The sequence below is a fragment of the Lates calcarifer genome, linkage group LG8 (assembly GCF_001640805.2).
Source record: "Lates calcarifer isolate ASB-BC8 linkage group LG8, TLL_Latcal_v3, whole genome shotgun sequence".
Lineage (NCBI taxonomy): Eukaryota > Metazoa > Chordata > Actinopteri > Centropomidae > Lates > Lates calcarifer.
Window position 1 is genome coordinate 8888027 of NC_066840.1, and position 21145 is coordinate 8909171.

The following is a 21145-nucleotide window of genomic DNA, read 5'->3' on the forward strand; positions in this document are numbered from 1 at the left end:
GCGCTGCGCTTATACACAATGCTGAAACATTATCACACCAAGAAATAAAAATTTAAATGTGATTGCAGACTGTGCGCTCAGACTTTGTATGCGCAGATGAGGCCTGTAGGCCATTTTGTCACAGGGGGTGGGTAGCGTCGAGCAGTCATTTGTGAAGCGTTTGGTCATGCACCCAGGAAATATCCGGGAGATGGTAACGGTTCTGCCGCTGCTACTGCCTGTGCTGCATGGTGTGACAAATTACCCTATGATGCAAACAGATTTCGGCTTAGCATACACTGATTAAAAATAACCAGGAATACAATTACAGGTTCAGGGTAGACTTTATTATTCTTTTTAATTACAGCTCCTAATTTTCAGAGGCACTCTGCATGAGGGTGCATAGCTGTCTAAGGCACACGGCCTTCGTGCATAAACATTTTATTTATTACAGTGGTATCCAAAGGCAAACACTCAAATACACCTCTAGATATGCAGTAAAAATGACTGGAAAACAGTACCTTTAATGACTCAAGATTACTTCAGGGATTAGAAAGAGTGTTGCAGCTGAAATGCACCTTGGCACAAACCATATTTCATATTTCCTTTTTTTTAAATATATATTATTCATAAGGGCAGTGTGGTTTACAGGAGTTGCATTGCTGTGTAAGCAAAGAGCAAAACACAAATACAACACAAACCTAAGATAATTTCACTACGTATCACTCAAACATTCAAAAGTTCACACAGATCATTATGGGACACATGGAAGATCTGTCATATTGCAGTTACTTAATGATGAAAACGCTGAAGGGATAAGGAAAAACAAAACCAAGCATGCAACACTCTGCACCTTCATCTAGTAGGAATTCACACAGAAAATGAACAAACCAGCAATATCTTCATTTAAATTGTCTTCATATCAATTACATCAACAGAACAGTAATTACAACCCTTTATATTCCAGCAGTTTCTCACAATTACCATAGAAAAATAAGTAAAATTGACACAAACAAATCTTCTGGAAGCTCAGAGTTGGTCCATTTAACAGGTGGAGAGTGCATGTGTGCCTTTTTTGTCTGCCTACACATCCTCTCTGTGTGTGGGTTGACAATGTTTCATGCGAGAGATGAGTCTTAACGATGAATCCAGTGCAGCCCAGCGCTCCAGTCTGAAATAGAGGAGGTTGTACAACACATTTGTGGACACAGTGGCTGTGTTTTTTTTGTACTCTGAGAGGTAACAGGGAGAGGTCAGGTGAGGGTTGCAGCAGTGAACATCCTTCATCACCGGCCAGACTCAGTAACAGCCATCTTTCCAGGATTCATCTGAGATTTTAGTCATGCCCAAAGACCTATCAATAAAACAGGAAGTTAGTTTTAATCCACACTAGAGTCCAGGTATCAAATTGTCAAAGGGCATAAATGGCAATAAAACAAAGCCACTATTATTTCAACACTCACCTCCTGGGGGGCTGTGAGAGTTTACTCCTGGTGGATGCTGATGGCACAGCCTGTCCGCGGCCCACGGCAGATCTTGCCGCTCCAGCTGATGCTCTCCCAGGTATATAGGGTCCACCGTTGGCAGAGCCTGGGGACTGGACCCTGCGGCCCCCTCCTGCAGGCGGCCCTTGGATGACAGGCAGACCTCTTGGAGGCTGACGACCAGCTGCTATGGTGCCCACCGGAGTGACGGCTTTAACTGGAGTCCGCAGGGAGAGCGGAGACTGGCCGTTGCTACGCAGCCGACTACAAGCCATACCTTAATTGGAGGAAAGGCGCAGCAGTATAATAATAGAATCTTGATCCAGATTGTTTCTTTAAGACAGGTTGGGAAATCAAATAAATGTTGTTAATATATACAAAATTAAATATGCCATAGTTAAAATCCAAACCCTATTTGTGACGTGTACAGAATTGTAGGCAGGGCTGGGAGGATCAGTGCTGGATTATCAAGGATAAGTTAGGAACAGAGTGGTGGAATAATCAGGTAGCAGGTGAGGAAAAAGGGTTCTGGGTGAGGAGGTCTACCTGTACATTACATTACATTAAGGAATATGTCAAGGAAGAGAAGTGGTCAGGGAATTAGTAAAAAATCTGGTTTGCTTAGTGGAAGAAGTTGCTGTGATCCATATAGAGTATGCTTAGATTAATACATACACCACCATTATTAGATTTTTTGGGGGGGATAATGTCAACATGTCAATGTCTTTTAAGGACGTACAAGTTGTATTTTTTTTTCAAAATTCATTAATGTTTATGAATTTAGTTACATTAATTACATGTGATTTTTTGGTTTAAGTCTTTTATTATTGGATGAGATATTTGTTTGCACATATATTACTGTTATTTGCTGACAGTAGCACTTTCGTTGTTTTTTTAATCTACCTTTACATTTTTCAAACAATATTCTATTAAAAAGGAAATTACTCCTTTAAATGTATTCTTTTTCTTTTTGCAACTTTAAGGATCTGCAAACAAATACAATTTGTTTATAATTACTCATCAAAAGTTTGTGCAATGTGAAATGTATTATTAAGGTCTAACAAACATGTTGAATACATTTCCCTCCTTATAAAAAAAAACCTACAAAGTGTCTGGCAAACCTTTTTTGAATGTTTTAAAACCTGCACTGTTTACATTCATCTTTGTTCTCTAGCAGTGTTTTTCTGCCTGGCCTTTGTTGGTGCATTGCAGCGTGTCTTGGTGCATTACTGGCATCTGTCAATCTGTGGGAACAGTGGGAAACCACTGCCAAGAATGTGCATCGTGCGACCCACCAGTGCATTTGCCTCTTCACGTGTGTCCACCATAAAAGCAAAATGGAGGCCTGTTCATAAAAACCTGCTCTATAGCACTATTAAATTCCACAGGGTACCTTTAAGAAGATTTTTCCTGTACAATAGCTGAACCCTACCTGTGGTCATGCAAAGTTAAGAGGAGGTAAGGTGGTAGGATAAAAGTGACATTATACAGAGGGCTATGTGCAAGACATATGCAGGTGCTGTTATACTGGAGGAGTGGTGTGGACCAGGTGAGGAGGGCAGGGTTACCTGTGGAGGGGGAGTGAGTCAGATGGGACATGCGGTTGCCAGAGCTCTGGAGGTTAGCCTCCATGCTGCGGCTGTTTCTGACTGCCTCCAGGGAACGTAGGCTGGTGCGGGGGGCCAGATTTGGCATGCTGTGCCTCAACTCCTCTGGAACCACACATTCATAACACATTTAACAACAACAGAATGTATTTCATCACAGCTTTGGTAGAGCAAGTTTCTCTGTGACTGTCACTCTGATCTTCCTAACCTTGTGTATAAAAGCTGAAATAATACTAGTTATAGCCTACCCTCACTCTTGGCAAATTTCAGCAGCTCTGCACTGGGGCCCTGGAGAGATCGTCTGGGTGTTCTTGTGCGTGGGGCCCCGAGTCGGCTGCTGTATTCCTGACCGTGGTTGGATGTGGAGGGAGACAGGCACCGGGGTGACCCTAAGGGCGAGGGGGTGAAGCGATGTCGCCGCTGGGGCATAGAGCAAAACTCGTCCTCTTCGTCTTCCAGGCTGTAGCTGTCAAATTCCTGGTCGCTGTAGGTGCCACCCCGGCGCAGGGACTGCAGAGATGCTGTGGAGCTCCGGCGTGATGCAGACGCTGAGCTGGAAGCATAATCTTGCCTGAGACCTGACAGCAAAAATAGAAAGTTAAAAAAGGAAACTGCATATACAGGGAGTCATGCAAATGTGAACACACAGATTCAAATTATCTATCTGACCTACTGAGGTGTGGGAAAATGTTTGCACTAAGGCGAACTGTGCTAGTTTAGTCTCGCACTTCATCAGCTGTCATTTACAGCGCTCTGCTCTCTAGAGTTTGGAAACACAATTACAGGTGACGGCTAGCACACCATGTGACACCTCTACTCACTCTCTTCCTGCAGCCGAGCCATGATCTGAACATCTGTGAGATCCTGCAGCTTGTAGCCCATAGAGATGGAGTCATCTGATGTGCTGAGCTCACTGTCTATAGAGGACTGAGAGCTGAGGGCTGAGTGCATGCTTGTGGCACCTATAAATGCAGCAGGATACCTGTTAGAACAAGCTGCATCTCACACACCACCACCACCAACAAGATTGACCACACTTTCTGCAATATTTTATCCACCTCTGTTGGTAAGAAAGAGTTACTTTAAATTCTCAAATAAAAGCTGCAACTCAAATAATGCAAATGAGGTTTGTCTGAAGTTGGTCATGAAATAAAGTGGGAAAAAATAAATGACCAGGACCTGTATTGTAATGGCTTATTATCCCTATGAAGGGAACAGTGGCACCACACCTTCATAATCATTCAAAACAGTACATGTTTCATCTGTAATTTTTTAAAACATACAGTGATGTACTGTCTTGATTAATAAGCCCAATTCAGAGCACAAAATGAGTATGACAAATGTTAGGCCATCACCTGTGTAGTTACTGAATCACAAAAGATTAGATGCCAACAGGATCTGTCATACTCTGCTTAGCAGATGACAGGATTGGATTGATCAGGCCAATGCAGCTGTATTATTACCTCAAAGTAATTAAGCAGAGTAACACATCACAATGTTGAAATACTGAGGAAAAGCTGCTCAATCATTCACAATTAGTTAGACACGTACACGACACACACATTGCGCTGCCTGTATTAGGACAAATTTTGATTGAGGTTTGATGTTCACCAGGTGGATAGGAATTTTACATTAGGCATTTAACAGACCCCGGCCAATATTTGAGAATTTATAACATGAATGAAGACAACAGCTCTGTTTGACAACCACTTTTGGCATGTTTAAATTAACATCTCTCTCCACCCCAACTTCACTCCAGCAATGTCCAGCAGCAGTAGTCTAGAGAGGACTGTCTGCTGATGATGATGATACCCAGAAAAGCTGAATGCAAAGTTCCCCTGCCAGGCGTGTTTGTCTGACACAGGTCCAGCACTCAGACTGAGACAAACGGGAAATGACAACATCATTCCGGGGGCATTTGGTTATGTAAAAAGTCTGGGGATTAGATAGGGTCATTGTCCACAAGCCAAGCATTTTCCAAATTCATGCAAAGATTTGTTATTTACAAGGTTGTCATAACAACATCAGCATTGTGTGCCAGGTGTTGTGAGACAATGTGAGGAATAACAAAAGTGCAAAGTAACGGTAACAATCATCACCACCAAAATCAAGACCACCAACATTATACAGTATATTTCACACAGGTTAGCATTGCCAAAGACCATCCCAATGTTTTCACCCCCTGAAGTATAAACCACATATACTTTTTACATGATTGCTGACCATCTTCCAAAGAATCTCAAAGCCTCTGCCAGACACACACTGTTCTCCATTAATTTCAATACAACATCAACTCAAGAGAGGCTAACATGCTTGAGAAACAATTTAGCACAGTGAACACTGTGTCTCTTTTTATTTTAAAATAACCTATGTGATTGTTGTGTAGTGAAGTAATTGAAACCTTGGAGGGATGGGAAAGATCAGTCATGCATTCAAGTGTTGGTGGAAATTGCAACATCTGCCACTTTAGAGCTGGCAGACGAACAGGAACCTTTGTAATGCAAAAAGCTACTAAATACACATTTGCCTTTTCAGGACATCTGTATTCACTTTTCTGTTCTTAGTTGTCTCTTGACTACTTCCTGTATTCAATGCTGTTCAACAGACAACTATTTAGTCTGTGATATCAGACCTTGTGTCATGCTCATTGTGATGTACTGCCTTTCTAAAAAAAATAAAATAAAAATCATATTTCTTGTTGATTTTTCTAGTTTGTTTTGGAAAATGGTAAGCAGTACTATACAGAATATGTGATACATACTAAATTGGATAAAACATGCAAAAATGCAACCAATCAGACCCCTCAGAGAACACTGTTGATGCATTAGTGCACACACATATCAACTGACCTATATCCTTACAATAACTGACGACAATCTCATTGTGTTGAGCAGAAAATAAGGAGCACGGTGTGTTAATGTCATGCCATACCTGAGCTGCCACAGGTTAGTAGGGATTTGTTAGTTGATTTGTGGTACCCAGGAGAGATCAGGCCTGAGCCTGCCGAGCTTGCTGAGCCTGCCTCTGCTGACGGGCTGCTGTACATGTTCCGCCATCGAGATGCTGCAGGGGACAGGAGTGGAGAGGTGAGATATTCTCAGAGAAGAATATACACACTTTGAAAGGAACACATAAAGAGAGAGGCATGAAGAAGAGGATAGTGCAAACGGTATTAGATGTCAGACCATTTGCATGCATACTGTAGATAAAAAAAAGAGGGTTCAATCTAGACAATATGTTTTTTAAAACTTGTTTCATACAACTTTATTGCTAATACTATAGTCTCTATAGTTTGGCTAAAACCTGCACTATGCCACCAGGCAGTTTCATGGCCTAGTGCTGCTAGCTGACCCAGGGGGGAAGGTAATTCAACCCAGCCCATGACTCCACGTAGTCATTCAGCCCTGGTGTGAATAACTTTGTTGTTCGGGTTCTGCAGTGTGCAGGAAGTAGGAGCTGTGAGCACGATAAATAATGAATGAGGTCTGTTGGATCAGACACAAATGTCTGTCTGCACGTAGAGACGTACACACCATGTACACTTTCACAGTGGGTGCTCAAGCATTGTCATAGGACTAAAACACACACACACACACACACACACACACACATAGATGCATGCGCACGCACAGTGGAGGTGAGCAGTAAACAAGAAAGCAGCACAGTCACAGAAGGGGGTATGACTGTCTCCCTGTGCTGAATCAGGTGCCTTAATCTTGATTTAAGCCAAGCGCCTCTAAGGCAGCAACATGTGACTCAAAGTTCTTCAGATACACAAGTTTGTTCATTTATTAGAAAAGCTGTTATTTGTGATGGACTAAAAGACTGTTCATCTAAAAGGTTTTGCATAGGAAATGATGATAAATAAAAACTTTGGTTCAGACATTTCAAACAGTTTCATGCAAAAATGTTGATACATAGTATGTTTGTTAAATGCATACACTGGTCCAAACGGCTGATCAGGGTCCGACAAGCCAATTCTGTCTCTGGGCTGCGGTGGTCAAGAACCTGCCGACACCATTTCAATGGAGACTCTGGGCCCGGATCTGCTACTTGCTTTTTAGGAGACACATACAACCTGAAGAGGAGAGGCAGATGAGAAGAAAACATATTATTATTAAGGCAAATGAGAGTGACAACAAGGGGTAAAAGGGACTGGGAGTAATACAGGGATGTGAAAACTGAGGTACGGAAAAGCCTGAAGAAGTAAGCCTAATCTACTTTTTAGTAAACATGCTCGTCAAATGTGTTTGCCAGTAAGTGCAGAGCAGATGATTTGAATAAGAACAAGCTAGAGATTAGTGTGAACCACTGCAGTGCAAGGCATGCACTTAACAATACTGAACGTGCCACATAGAGTGGGAATATTTTTCAGTGTTTGACATAGACTTGACTGAGCACAGGCAGAATCTAACACCTGACCACTGGATGTTTTTCTGGCAAAGATCCCACATCAAACAAACAACCAGGCTGTTCTGTTTAAAGTAAATAATGTCATCAGACCAAACAATGAGAGAGCAAATACTTCAAGCAAGTAATGAATCTTCAAACATCCTTATCACAACTTCAACCTGGTCCAATCCACAATCGACATTTACCTCATCTACTCCTGCTTAACACATCAGGCTCATCAGGCTTGGTCTATGGTAAAAGCAGGCCACATTGACTACATCCACAGTAAGGAAGACAAATTTAAATGTCCTGTGTACAAGCACAAAGACAGACAAAATGGGAGAATTTTTTAATTTAGTGTCATACTAAGGATATGGACAGATGACAGAGGTGCAGTTATCAGTGTGCATTATATTCCACTGGAAGAAAAATTGTCAATCACATCTTTGAAGGACCAGTGTGCCAGCCAACTTGGTCACCATCTGAAATCAGCGCCTGACTTAGTGTTTTTTCGATGCTTCCTCTGCAGCATGTCCAGCGTTGCCCCAGTGAGAGCAAACAGCCATTAGTTGACCACAAGCTTTAAACCGACAGTCACATGGGCTGATCCTTTTGAGTTGGATACACAAAGGGCCCGGACTGACTGGTTCTGGACCAATCAACTACAAATCATCTTCCCATTGAGCAAACACAAAAGGAGCCATTCCCCACTGGAATGAGCAACAATATAGAGAGCAATATTCAGGTCACACAACCTGCCAGGGAGCACAGCTTCTCTGTGTGGAGGGGGTGCTGCTTCTTTCAAACACAGGCCCTGTGTTTGGTGCCGAATAATGACGCACGCTCTGCCTGCGTTTGATCCATTCACGCCAGAATTTTGGTCACAGCCAGGTTGGTACCTGGTTACGCAAGACATGGCTCTTTAACTGTAGTATTATTACAGCATTATACCTAATACTGTAGATGAAATGTGTGTTCGTACTTTTATTGTAAAGCTGAACAACGTCAGTCTGTGCTTAGCCACAACCAGGACCAGCATCACAGAGCCAGTCTGGATAACTTTCCTTGACTGTGTCGGAGTGAGACAAACATTTGCGAAGCAATTTTGATTTGACTTGGTAGGGCTACACTGCCTGTGTGGATCCAGTGTGAGAATACTGTCTGCCTTTTCTGAGCTTAGATTGCATGCCATTAAGAGGCTAATTATTCTCTTGTACAATCTTCTACAAATCACAAACCTACAAGGAGAAATCCCGTCGTTGCTGCTGCCTGTGTTTCTGTGCCTGCTGCAGTCTGGTCACACAGGGGGGGCTGTCAGATCACATGCTATGCAATCCCACCCAAAGCAGTTTAGCCATGCGGCAGCGTTCAGCCCAGAGCAGATCAGATTATGTCGCTGTTGGGATTATTGGATGTTTTGGCTATGATAACCTCACAAAGCACATATGGTATGGCTAATGATGTGAAACTGAAAAATAAGTCATGAATGGTCTGGCTGTTAAGCCTTATGGCTGAGCTACTAAAGTAGCCATCGGGAACACAATATGGTATCTGTTTTAGAAAATGTGACGCACACAGCATAAACAAACACGTCGAGACTAATCTCTGGCATAAAATTTGCACTGGATTATTAATAATTATCCTTCTATTACAGTAATTACATTCTGGCAATTAAATTGGAGGGAATGAGCAAAGTTCAACTTGTTTCAAACTAACACTGGCTATATACAAGCTTCAACCTGACCTGCATTCACGAATGAGCTAAGTCAGGTACAGCTTTGTTGATCTGTAGTACATTGTGTAACAAGGCTTAGGGAATACAGATCTATGTCAGGTCAAGCCAATGATAATAATTATTATTAGTAGAATTAAAGTTGCTATCATTATTATGAACTATTGTTATTTTCTAAAACTGCTTTTTTCCACCTCAACAGAACACTTCTGTTGACTGGAGCATTTTGTTCATGCTTCAGTTGGACAGTTAGGAATAAACCTCCTCCCTCCTTTGTTTCATCATAACCTGCCAGGTGGCAGAGAGGTCATGCTTGTTGCCTACCAAGAGTTAATTTTAAGAGAGAAGAGGCAGCTTCTCTCTCTCTTGTATTCACATGTCAACTGCTTCTGAAATTAATCACACAGGCTGCCGTTCATTTTGCCGCCTCCACATCACCCCGGTCTTTCTTATCTCTCTCCTCCTTCACTAACACCTTATTATGTCCTCGCAGTTTGCCGCTGTCAAGCAGAGTTTAAAAAGTACACGAAAAGACACCATGTCTCTGTGGATAAGGAAAAAAAATGGAGTTTCTGTGTCAGCTCTGAGTTAAGTCTAATTTTACATCCTAAGAATGTAATGCTACAGAACAGAGTCACTGCCCTGTGGGGGAGTGATACACTTTAAAATCAGAGGTTAAAATGAAAATGCACGAGTGAGTCATCTGGCTGAAGGGGCTCCCCTACCTATATACAGGAAAACTTAACAGGCAAGTTTAAATGTGGCATCCATGCAACCTGCATCAACAGAAATAAACTTCCTCTGTAGGTAGTGTTATTGTCTGTATACACAACAATATCATGTCTCACATCTACAAAGGTGTAAGTGCAGCAATCCGGTGTAACCAAACTATATGCTGTATAATACAAACATAGAGGGCATACACAGTTCAGCTGATTAAACGTACCAGCTGTCCTCGTCCTCTACTTCTGCACACTCATCCTCCAAATCTAGGACATCCACCTCATCCAGTGCAGTTTGGTCCACCCCTGAGTCGCTCTCCGCAAGTGTCTCTGACTCATAACTTTCTTGAGAGGGGCTCTCTGGTGTCTGGCTTTGCCCCTGTGCCTCTCCCGCACCATTGCTGCAGGTCAAGGTGAGGAAGCCCCCACACGGACCCCGATGTTCCTCTTCCAACTCCTCCTCTTCGTCCTCTTCCTCCAGCCTGCTGGCCACAGGCAGAGGCGACATCTCCTCGCCGCTGCTGCTGTCCTGTGGAGGTGACAGCTCAAAGTCTGTCCGGCCCAGCTCGCCGCTGTGCTCCAACCTGAGGCGTTGAGAGTTTGTCACCCCTTCACAAGCTAGCCTCTCATTGATATTGGCGGCGGCTGTGAGGTTGCTGTTGCTGCTGGCACCTCTGTGGATGATGGTCTTGCTCCCCCTGTTGCGCAAAGTCTCGTTCTGGACCTCCAGCCTACGAACGAGCTCCTGCAGCTTTCGGACCTCCTCCAGCTCCACCCCTGCCAGGTCTTGACCCCCCTCCTCTTCCTCCTCGCCCCCGGACTTGGAGCTCTCTGTGAGGCCAGTGGGACTGCCATTGTCAGGCTGGGGGACCACGCTGGCACTGTCCGGGACCACCATACTCCTGCTCTGTTAGGAGAGAGCGCAGCATTAACATAGTGACAATTACGAGCAGCTGGGTAGTCTACAACAAAGAAAACGTACTGGATCAAACTTGATGTGACTACATGCTCGCATTATGCTCCACCAAACACACCATAAGACTACTGAGTGGACACTATCTTGCCAGCAACACAGCAGCAACTCACCACTGGATAAACCAAACATATAGGTTAGGGATCTCTAACTACTTCAACCTCACACAAACCTTTCGGTCGCAAAGACACACGTAGCTCCAGTATCAAAGCGCCACTGGTGCGTTAACAAAGCAGTCACCATCACCAGTATTTACAGGACGCCGATTACTTTTTTCCCCCTCGTCGTTACGCTGCTAACTCAGCAACTGTAATTACCGTGGCAAGGAGCTAGCTACACGAGGATGCTGTACTCAAACAATTCTTATATTTACCTCTAAGCTGCACAACAGCAGCAGCTATATTGTAACATACCAAGACGTACATGTATATCTGAACACTCTCGTTGATTTTAGCTCGGCTAGCATCATGCTATCAGCCACACAAACAGTCGTACCGGTGAGTGAGCCGTGTTTGTCCCAGTTGTCCCAGCGAGCCGATGACTGAGCTTGCCCGCCACTCAAACTCCCCTGTGCATCAGCGACCGCATGAATGAAGCAGCTAATTGTGACCACCTGAGATGGTCCACAGCCTGATAGTGATTGTCAAAACAGCGGGATAAGTCCCAGTTTGCTAGTCCATGCTCTGTTGTTGCAAGGGCACCGCCGATAGCGTTCAGCACATCGCTCGCTGCTAACTAGCTTGTTGATGATGGACTTTAGTTAGCCCACTGAGGAGACCTGCAGCAACGCTCGCCCCTCCCCCTACGGAGTTTCACGGATATATGGCGCCTCATTTGGAAGAAAATGGTACTGCAGCGACATTTCTATGAAGTCTCTATTGTAGCCATTGGGTGTCGCTGTTTGCATAATGCAACAGACCATTGTATTAAAAGTAAGAAACCCATTAAACATTAAAAACCTGAACGGTAGTCATTATTCAATAAAGAGATGCAAAGAATAAGTGAGTAGGACATTGTTGTAAAAACAGGCATAGATGTTGAGTGCTACAATTCATTTGCCCTATTGCACTGGAGAAAAGGAAGAAGTCTCAGCAGGGAATATTTCAAACCCTTCACAAATAAAGCTGAAAATATGGACTCAACACTATGTGAGTTAACCCTTTATCCACCACAAAGGAAAAGAAAAGTAAAGGAATGTTATGATCTGAATAAATACAACAAATCAGTTGTCAGTATTAAACGCTGCATTTGTGAGTGTTTTGTTTTTGTCAGACAGTAAGTTTCTTCAACTTTATGCAGTGGCTATGTTTAACAGATGCATAAAGTACAAGCAACTCCCTACTTCAAGTTAAGGAAACAGAGATGCAACTAGAAGTACTTGTATAACTTGTTTTGCTTGACACAATGATCAAGTGTGCTCATGTGTCAAATTGTTGATGCTAAGATAACACATTCATTAAACATGGAAAACAATTAAAAACACTGACAATGTTATAATAAAGCATAAGCACAGTGGTTTTAAGGACATTGAATAAGGTGTGTGTCTGCCTCATATCATTTACTTGTGTCCTCATCTGATCGTATGCTGCAATCTCTATTGTGACAGTGCACAGACAAGCCTGATCCTGAGAGATCACTGGAAAAGAAAACAACATGCATACCATCCATTGTTGCAGATTCATTAAAGCTGTTACTCCCAAGAACAGTAATTTATTTTTGATCTATGATTAACTTCTTTACAACTCCACGCAAATTGTAAATCTGCATAACGCTCCATAATTTTGGTCATTAAATTTAGGTGGTATATAAAGTATGTCTTTGCTCTCAAGTACTTGCATGCTGCCATATGAGCATGTTTCAACAGGTGAGCAGTGGAAAAACACAGCCTGTACTACCTTAAGCAATCAGCACACATAGCCTGTGGGGGGGAAAAAAAACATGCTCACTGATCCATGAGATTCCTTCTTCAATATGGGCTCTGCAAAGCACATTTACACTGCAAAGACACAGGATTTATGTGGACACATTGCTATTCATTACCTGCATTAAACAGTAAATTCGAAGGGCCTGCATATGGGAAATAAATTCAGACATTTAAACTAACTTTTTGGACATAAACCACATTTCATGTTTTTAATCTGGAATGTGCAACACCTGCATCTGATCCACTCCCTTTTATCCAGCAGGCTCCAACCTGTTGTGAATTTAGATGGAGGAGGTGCATGAGTAAGATTCATTCAAACATTTGAAAATGAAGTGAAATATATGTAGCTCATGAGCAGCTAAGGCAAACTGAGAATCCATGTACTTAAACTACAATAAGTGGACATTGCAACTGACTTTAAGACCACTTTCATACCTGTTTTGTTTCTTCACTGAAAAAGTGTAATTATGTATACTGAGTTCTGTCTATGAAGAGAATGACAATAAATTGTGCCCCAAACTTTGTGACTTCCAATACTGAAAAACACTTTATACTATGACTCATTTAACTGACAGAGCTTTTTCACCAGGATTTCTTTTCTCGGCATCAGTTTTATGTCGCAATTTCACATTTCTGTCATAAGACTGAAAATTATACACTAATGTGAGAGCTGCACATGTGATTGACACTGCTAAAATATCAGTCAATCTCAGACCAGTGATCCAATGAACTCAAACCAAACTCTCCTTTCTGACTACTGAAGCAGCAGACTTAGACTTAGACTAGACTTTATTGATCCCTTGGGATGACTCCCTCAGGGAAATTAAGTAAGCAATAATTAAGCAAGACAGTTTGAAAAACTATACACAAGAAAACATTTTTGATATATCCTTTTTTATTAAAGCAAAAATATGATTTTATGTGTTCTTTTTTTTCAGAACATTTCCTGAATGGCACCATTTACAGGCATACTCATGGTATTGTTAACAATGCAATATCTTTGATTTCTATTAATACAATTCTTAATGATTTTTCTCTTTTTCTGTTAAACATACACCCTGTCAAATCTTTATCTTTCTCTGTTCAGCTTTTTCTAAACTGCATGGAAGAATCACAATAAAATACATCCATTTACTCTACTTGGGATTACAGACAGATCTTTCCCCCACAGCATCAACCCACACACCATTTCTAATCAAACATGGCGGCACAGAGAAGACAGAAGCAGAAAGGGAGACGATGGGCAGGATTCCTAATTGGTGGAAGAGCGTGTAACAGTGCAGGAATGAAGAAGAGGAATCATGGCAGGTGTGTCGTCATGGCGGTTACTTCTCATCTTTCATGGCTTTCTTCTCCTCTTCAATTTCTGTGTGACAACAAGACAGAGACACAAATGAGGTGATCAATCTGCATCTGCAGATAAAAGATTAGTCAAGGTAATGTTGGCAGGACAAGAAAACAAAATGATGTAGAGCTCAGTTTAAACATTACCATCCTATATTAATCACTTTTAAACCCCAACTCTGGGTGAGATTTGTCTATGCAGCAGCTGGTGCGACAGATGGTTCCACTCGTGTGTTTGGCTCAGTTACTAATAAGCTGCCAGAACTTCTAGTCAGTGGTCCAAGTTTCTTCTCTCAGTTTCTCTCTAAATTATCAGATGTCTACTGACTGAAGTGCAAATAATTAAAGAGGCACTCTAGCATTTTAGCAGTGCACCCCCACAAAGTTGGGAAAAACTGGAGGAGATGAATTAAGAACAGGGATGGGATTTGATACAATCTTATTGATACCAATGCCATTATCGATGCAGCTGCAATTTACAAATGTCCCCCAAATGCCTCACATGGAGACTATCAGTAGACGCTATAATTTACAATAGAAACTAGCTAGGCAGCTGTGCACATAGAAGCCTCAGTGATGCAAGGTTTACCAAGTGATTTTATCTACTTGGGCGGAGACAGAGATATCTTAAATTGTAGTGATTAGTATGGGGCGAGCTCCAAAAATGCTGGATCCTCCATTTCCCATAAAGCAACTCAGTGGCATCTTTTATTAAATAGATGCCTGCCTGATAAATTACTGCACCTGGTTGAAATACAGGCTTTCTGTTATAAAATGGTAGCCCTCAAGCCCAAACTGAAATAACCCTGATGACATCACTGGGATATCACCAGGGTTACTTTATTGAGAGCCACAGTAAACATTATACAGTTGTTTCACATTTTGTACAGTTCTGCTCATCAGAGGTAAAACTTAACTTCGTGTGTAAAATCTACAACATAGCCCTTTAATGTCTGACTGTGATTTCTGCAGCAATGTACAACATAAAGCAATGAAATTAAATGTAGAATGTGTCAGTGTGTGACACACAAGTGGAAATTAACTTTGAAACTGATAAAACTAACTAACTGAATATCTATTTAAAGTTTGCTACCCTTAGATCATACAACTATTGGTCATACCAGACCAAAGTAAGGCTGCAGCAGCAAAACACCTCAGTTTAGTATTGATCAAGGGCGTGTTTTACCACACATGAATTTAACTTCTCGTTTTGGGAGGAAGAGTATGGGTATTTCTTCTCTCAAATGTTTCATAGTCTCATTTTAATGTTTGAAATTCAGGTACAAACTGTACAGTCAAAGAACCACACTGTGCTAAAGGAATGTTCAACACAGGTTCCTCCTCCCACTGCAACACAGCTCTCTTGATAAAAGTTAAGCGAACAGTTAAAAGACTCAAAGACTCAAAGACTAGAAAGCATGAAAAGCCAACATGTACCAGCAGTGCCACCTGCATGTGTGCTAATACTGTGGGCACTCTCCTGCTGACTTGCCAGTCAGGGCTGCACTCAAGAGCAGGAGTCAGACAGCAGGGAGCCTCTCAGCCTTTGGTGGGAAAGGATGAACATTTTGCCACACTTTAACTTAAATGCTTCTCTTCCTGCTGGTTCATGTTACACCAGATATGAAGTGAAAAGGTAGCTTAAAATAAATAGATGGAGGTGGGGTTATGGGTTTCTTCTGTACAAACCGGCATCAAGTGGAACAAGGACGAGCTCTCAGGTAGCAGGGTGTGTACCTTAAGTTAATCAGTAATGCCCTGTTTGCGGTTGCCGTTTCTAAAGACAGACCGGGAGAAACTGACCATGTAGAAGAAGGAACTAAGGAAAAAGCGAAACCTGGGTAGGGGGCGATGGAGACAGATCATTGTTAGGTGCACACTTTTCTCTTAAACACCTACCCTCTTTGGTTGGCTTGTGGATTTTTTCACGTGTTTCAGTCTTTCTTAGCTGTTGCTTGTTAAACTGCTCGACCTCCTGATTGACTGGATTGCTGTCACCCATTTTGGAAGATTTCTGATGGAGAAAAGAAGGAGGAAGAGAGAGAGAGAGAGGAAGGCAAGTCAAAACACAGAATTTAGCTGTAAAGATGGCACGGGAAAACGTTGAAGGAGTGCATGAGAAGGCATGATTCATTTATCATCCCATCACTCAAGATTTTGTCTGCAGTACATGCCCATACAGGTACACAAAGCCCCACCTCAGTTTACAAGAAAAAAACAGACTGAACTCTGAAATTATGTAACCCAGTCACAAGACATGTACCTATACTTTATAACCTATCTTCCCACAGTGAACAAACAGCTCTAATGTGGTGTCATGTTACACTTTCACCGTTATTATAAGGTTTCAGTTCCACAAGAAAGACCTGACTAAGAAGACACATGATATAAGTGTTGACAGATTTGCATTAAAGTGTGGTTATTAAGGAGATTAGGAAAGTATTAAATGCACGCCTGGGCTGAAGAAGCAAACAGTAAGGAACATAACTGGAAAATGAAATGTTTCAGTTTTGCAGGGAAAGTGAGAAAGAACAAGTCTGACATTTTTCCACTAGATAGGACTAAAGCTAAACGACCATCTGCTTACAACACTACAGTATTCAAGAAATCCAGTGTGGACACTGGTTTTGTGACAGTGCCTGGTTTAACATGATCACACTGTCCACACCTACAGACTGCACATGCACTGGAAACATGAGGGTGCGTTTTTATGTTGTGCACCAGGATGTGACAGGTGAAAATACACGTCACAGCTTTGCTTGAAAAAGCAACCTTTGAACAAGTCCCACTTTCAGTCACAGTTTGCGTGCAAAGGAATGCAACGCCGTCAGGTACATATACACACCCCGCAGTGTAACGGAGTAATCAGCAGGACAGGGACTGTATTAGCATGGCTGTATGGCCTATGTCAGAAATGTTGCATAACACCTATAAGCCTTTACTAGGTAGAAAAAAGTCTTAAATTTAATCATGTTGTCGCTGCATTACCTTGCTATTACTTAGCGTCTTTCTGGATGCATAAGCAACAGAGCCAATCCAGAATAAATTTACCTGGTGCAGGGATGCGCGGCGAGAATGTCCTCTACAGGTAAGATGCGTCTGCGTGTAATCCGTGCAAAGCCAACAGTTTAAATAGAGACAACACGCCCTTCTGCACGCCAACATGGACACCGATGCTCTGTCTCTCATTGGCTCCCAAAGCTCACGGGAAGAATTTCAATTGGACACGCTTGGTGCGTGACTTCCCAGAAATATTACAGGCTGCTTCTTGGGCGCCGTTGCCTATTCTTGCCCTAGATGTTGCAATCACTTGAGTGATTTGTTCCTCCCTGCAGCTGCTAGCGTGCCTCTGATCAGCGCACTGAGCTCCCATTGTAGTTGATATGGTCGATTTTATTTAATGTTATTTTTAACGCAGTACCATCTAGTGGACTGGTTACAACATGACACGTCTAACAAAAATCCAGCAGCATAGTATGTCAACAGATATACACAATAAAGAAAGTCCATGTAGTATTAACATTATATAATTTATTGAAAAATAAATAAATAACAAAAAAGCAGCAGTTATTACTGAGCTGTTATGTGTTGACTTTAGAGGTAAATGCTAACATTATGGACATGTTTCTTTCACAGTCAGAGACTTGTTTAAATAGGCTACATTGTCAATAATAAACATTCATTCCATCCACTGGCTTGTAGGGGGGATGGAGCCTGCCCCACACTGGGCGAGGGGCATGGTACCCCTTGGATGGGTTATCGGAGATGTCACAGTGCTGCAAAGCAATTTAGTTTCCAATTAACCTAACTTAAACCCCAGCTGGCTGACAGATTCTTGCCCAGTACCTTCTTGATGTGAAGGAAGAGTGCTGACCCCTGAGTCCTAGCTTATTTATTACAGTCCTTTAATTCATATATAACAGTTATATTACACAGAAAATTACAATTTAAACATCAGTCATCTCCTTCATGTACCAAAAGGGGAACTCCATTTATTCAGTATTTCACTTCTGTACAGTTGAGGTACTCCTAAGAGACAGGTGGTCAGAATGAAGGTAGTAGAGGCTGAGATACTCTGACTTTTACAATCTGTTTACACCTGGTATTAAAATGCGATCTGTATCCAGATACTTTAAGGAGATGATAAATAACCCAGTCTTGCCTTTGTTGCCTGGTGTATTTAATGTGTTCTTGTTATCCTCATTGTCTTTGTAAATGGACCTGTTTCTGTAAGAACTGTCCAGTTTTACTTGGACACCCCAAAACACCAGTAGGCATTGTGTTTCCTACTGGCTCCAGGGACATTAGTCACTTTACCAGTCACAAGTGGTAAAGCCTTCTGTCTCTAAATTTTCGTCAGTTTAGCTGACTTCTGAGTGTTCAGTGGTATTCACAGTCAGACAGATTTACACCTACCTATGATCAGAACACAGTGCAAGCTGCACTACTTCCAGATGTGGTCAAGCAGACGCGATCACATTCTGATCGCAACATGCATTTTTCCTTACCTGGATAAGGTGACCGGATACAAAGTGCATTTCAATACTAGTTGTAAACAGGGTCTTAGTCCTTTTTATGGCTGCAGCCCTAAAATGATAGATCCTACTTTTCCCATTCTGCAACCAATTTTATTAGACCCTCTGTGCATGGTTAATAACAATGTCCACAACCAACAAAATCCATGCCCCCAGTTTGTACCATGGGCTTTCTGTTTTAAAGTTGGAGTCTTAAAGCCTGAGTTGAGATAATCATGATGGAACAATGAGACTTTAGGAAACTCTGGGCTAGGGTTAGCAGATTGGCAGACAAGAATACCTGAAAGTCTAATAAAATTATACAGCTTTATACAGCTGCTTTGACAGGCTGTAGTTCCTCCCATGACAAGTAAACAGACTGTCAGTTTCAGGTGGAGTTCCCCTTTAAAACAATGAAAATACAAGGCAATTGTGATTTACCAGCACCATATTTATATTTCTAGAACGCTGACAACTTTGGCCCCTAATAAAGACTTGCCCACCACTTCAGAGATTGGGGCTCAAGTCCTGGCAGTGGTGCTTTCACACAAAATTGGCAGTGTTTGTTGGTTTGCACCAGATGATGGATCATGTCCTTGTGGCTGCTGGACTCCTGTTAAGTGGTTGAGGTTTCAAGGGATCAATCAACAGCAATAAATATCTATAAATACAATTTTAAAAAGACTATTTTCGTCTTGTCAATTCAATATCCTAGATTTCCTCTGGATCTCCTTAGCCTGAACGTTTCTCCTGTCTGTCATAGATGGCAGTGGTGATTCCCCATGTGATGCACGATCTCAAAATAACAAGGGAACCCCCTCTGTACAGCAGCACCATGCTCCGCTCCCGAGAGTGCCACAGCATCCTCCAACAAGCCATGACCCCTTTCACCTCTCCTCCCACCTGTGCCTGCATGTTTGCCACCAACACAGAGAGAGGGTACAGAGTCAAGCTGATCGCCATGGAAGTCAGTGTCCCTGAGATGAAGGAGGAGGCCAGTGGAGAAAGCCCCTGTCCGGCCACAACAGTACATATGGGTCCCTTCAGGCCAAAGTAGAGGGAGCTGCCTAGGGTGTTGCGAGCTGTGATGGGCAGAAAGCCTCTGTAGTACCCTAAGGCCAGCCTCTGTGCCTTCAGCCTGACTAGAACAGTCTTCAGGGTGGGTAGGTGGCGGTCGTTCTGGCCGTTCTGCAACACGTTTTGGACACGCTCAAAGGGGGTAAACACCACAGCTTCTACTATACCTGCGCCAAACCCAGCCAGAGCAGGCAGGGCAGAGGTGGAGATGATATTTTGGGGCGACAGGGAGAGCTGGCGGAGGAGGGTGTCCTGCAGGCCAAAAAGCAGCGTGCCATTCAGGGTCCTCATCAGTAAAGGTGGGGCCACGCCCCTGTAGAGCTTTACAGGTCCCTCTTTGTAGAGCTGTCCCACTGCCTGGTGAACTGAGGTGTTGTCGATTTGTTGCCGGAAAACTGTCTTGTAAACAGGAAAGACAATGAGGGTGGGGATGGTGGACAGCAAGCTGGAGGTCCCTCCGTGCAAGTAGCTCTGTAAATGGACCATTGAGGGCTCTTCATCTCGACTTCCTGTCATAGTTGAGCTAGGAAGAAATTAAATCACAAATCATTTCAGGCTTGCAATGATGAATAAAGCTGAAAATCAATACATGTAAAAGATAACTGAGTGGAAAACCACAGCAGAAGAAATTACACTTAAACAACGTATGGTATGTGATAATAAACGTTTAAGACACAGAGGCATTTACTTACCCTGTATGCTGTCGGCAAGATGCAAACCAAAAAGAAACAGAAAATGTAATACGGGGTGTGCAGTTTCAATTTAATCCCCTAATTACTGGAAAGTGAAGGCATCACGAGGGTTAATTTTTCCCATCATTCTCCAACACTGCACGTTGAGAGAAATAATTTTATCATTTCCTTCCCGAATACAAAAATATAACTGTTAAACCTTATCAGGACGTCGTACAGCGACAGTGAGATAACACCGAGCTGTAATCTGCCTGTCCGGTGTCTGTGGTTGGCCCGCCTCTTCTACAATAACTATTGGTCAAGACACGGCTACGTTATGTGGTTGGGGATTGGTTACTTCGCCCATCAATCAAAGTCGTTTCTCTCCTAGGAACAAGGGCGTATCCATTGTGAAAACACAACTGCTGTTTTATGTAACTACTACTGAAAAAAATTGACAATCACAAGCTTTTTCCTCCCTCTATATTGTTGTCATTTTAAACACCAAATGTTGCAAGAAAATATTAATTTGAAGAAAGTTCTAATTATTTGACTTTTATATACAGTTACATAGTCCTAAACATTTTCCAAATAAAGGTCTACGTGCTGTTTCAAAGCTCTCTCAATGCTGCAAAAGATTCAATTCTGATGGTGAAGACTGATTCTTTTATTCACTGCCCAAAATAGGGTCTAAAAAATATATACTGAAACAAGCCTATAAAACAC

At 42.4% G+C, this 21145-nt stretch overlaps 3 protein-coding genes across 3 annotated transcripts; all 3 read right to left on the bottom strand.

Moving 5' to 3' along the window:
* Positions 1-304: 304 nt before the first annotated feature.
* On the bottom strand, positions 305-11675 carry zgc:66447 (SLAIN motif-containing protein-like). Its single transcript, XM_018675685.2, has 9 exons — positions 11385-11675; positions 10141-10823; positions 7012-7148; positions 6002-6133; positions 3892-4032; positions 3319-3648; positions 3032-3175; positions 1443-1740; positions 305-1333 (listed from the first exon to the last, which is right to left on the bottom strand). The coding sequence occupies exons 2-9, from the start codon at positions 10812-10814 to the stop codon at positions 1279-1281; spliced, it is 1911 nt and encodes a 636-aa protein (XP_018531201.1). The 5' UTR covers positions 10815-10823; positions 11385-11675; the 3' UTR covers positions 305-1278.
* A 2015-nt stretch (positions 11676-13690) lies between these two features.
* On the bottom strand, positions 13691-17376 carry tmsb1 (thymosin beta 1). The gene is made up of 3 exons (XM_051072220.1): positions 17209-17376; positions 16057-16171; positions 13691-14179 (listed from the first exon to the last, which is right to left on the bottom strand). Exons 1-3 carry the CDS (start codon positions 17344-17346, stop codon positions 14139-14141), a joined length of 294 nt encoding a protein of 97 aa, XP_050928177.1. The 5' UTR covers positions 17347-17376; the 3' UTR covers positions 13691-14138.
* Positions 17377-17668: 292 nt separating this feature from the next.
* Positions 17669-21133, bottom strand: LOC108882910 (solute carrier family 25 member 53). Its single transcript, XM_018675701.2, has 2 exons — positions 20441-21133; positions 17669-20271 (listed from the first exon to the last, which is right to left on the bottom strand). Exon 2 carries the CDS (start codon positions 20262-20264, stop codon positions 19404-19406), a length of 861 nt encoding a protein of 286 aa, XP_018531217.1. The 5' UTR covers positions 20265-20271; positions 20441-21133; the 3' UTR covers positions 17669-19403.
* Positions 21134-21145: the final 12 nt, after the last annotated feature.

Excerpts from the sequence above, each read along its gene's own strand:
- zgc:66447 (XM_018675685.2), bottom strand. The coding sequence starts at position 10,814 with ATGGTGGTCCCGGACAGTGCCAGCGTGGTCCCCCAGCCTGACAATGGC. Across the intron at positions 4,033-6,001 it reads ACTAACCTGTGGCAGCTCAG|GTGCCACAAGCATGCACTCA; the intron begins GTATGGCATGAC and ends CTGCATTTATAG. Across the intron at positions 1,334-1,442 it reads CTCTCACAGCCCCCCAGGAG|GTCTTTGGGCATGACTAAAA; the intron begins GTGAGTGTTGAA and ends TTTTATTGATAG.
- tmsb1 (XM_051072220.1), bottom strand. The coding sequence starts at position 17,346 with ATGAGAGACAGAGCATCGGTGTCCATGTTGGCGTGCAGAAGGGCGTGT. Across the intron at positions 16,172-17,208 it reads GCCGCGCATCCCTGCACCAG|AAATCTTCCAAAATGGGTGA; the intron begins GTAAATTTATTC and ends TTTCTCCATCAG. Across the intron at positions 14,180-16,056 it reads CCACAAGCCAACCAAAGAGG|AAATTGAAGAGGAGAAGAAA; the intron begins GTAGGTGTTTAA and ends GTTGTCACACAG.
- LOC108882910 (XM_018675701.2), bottom strand. The coding sequence starts at position 20,264 with ATGACAGGAAGTCGAGATGAAGAGCCCTCAATGGTCCATTTACAGAGC.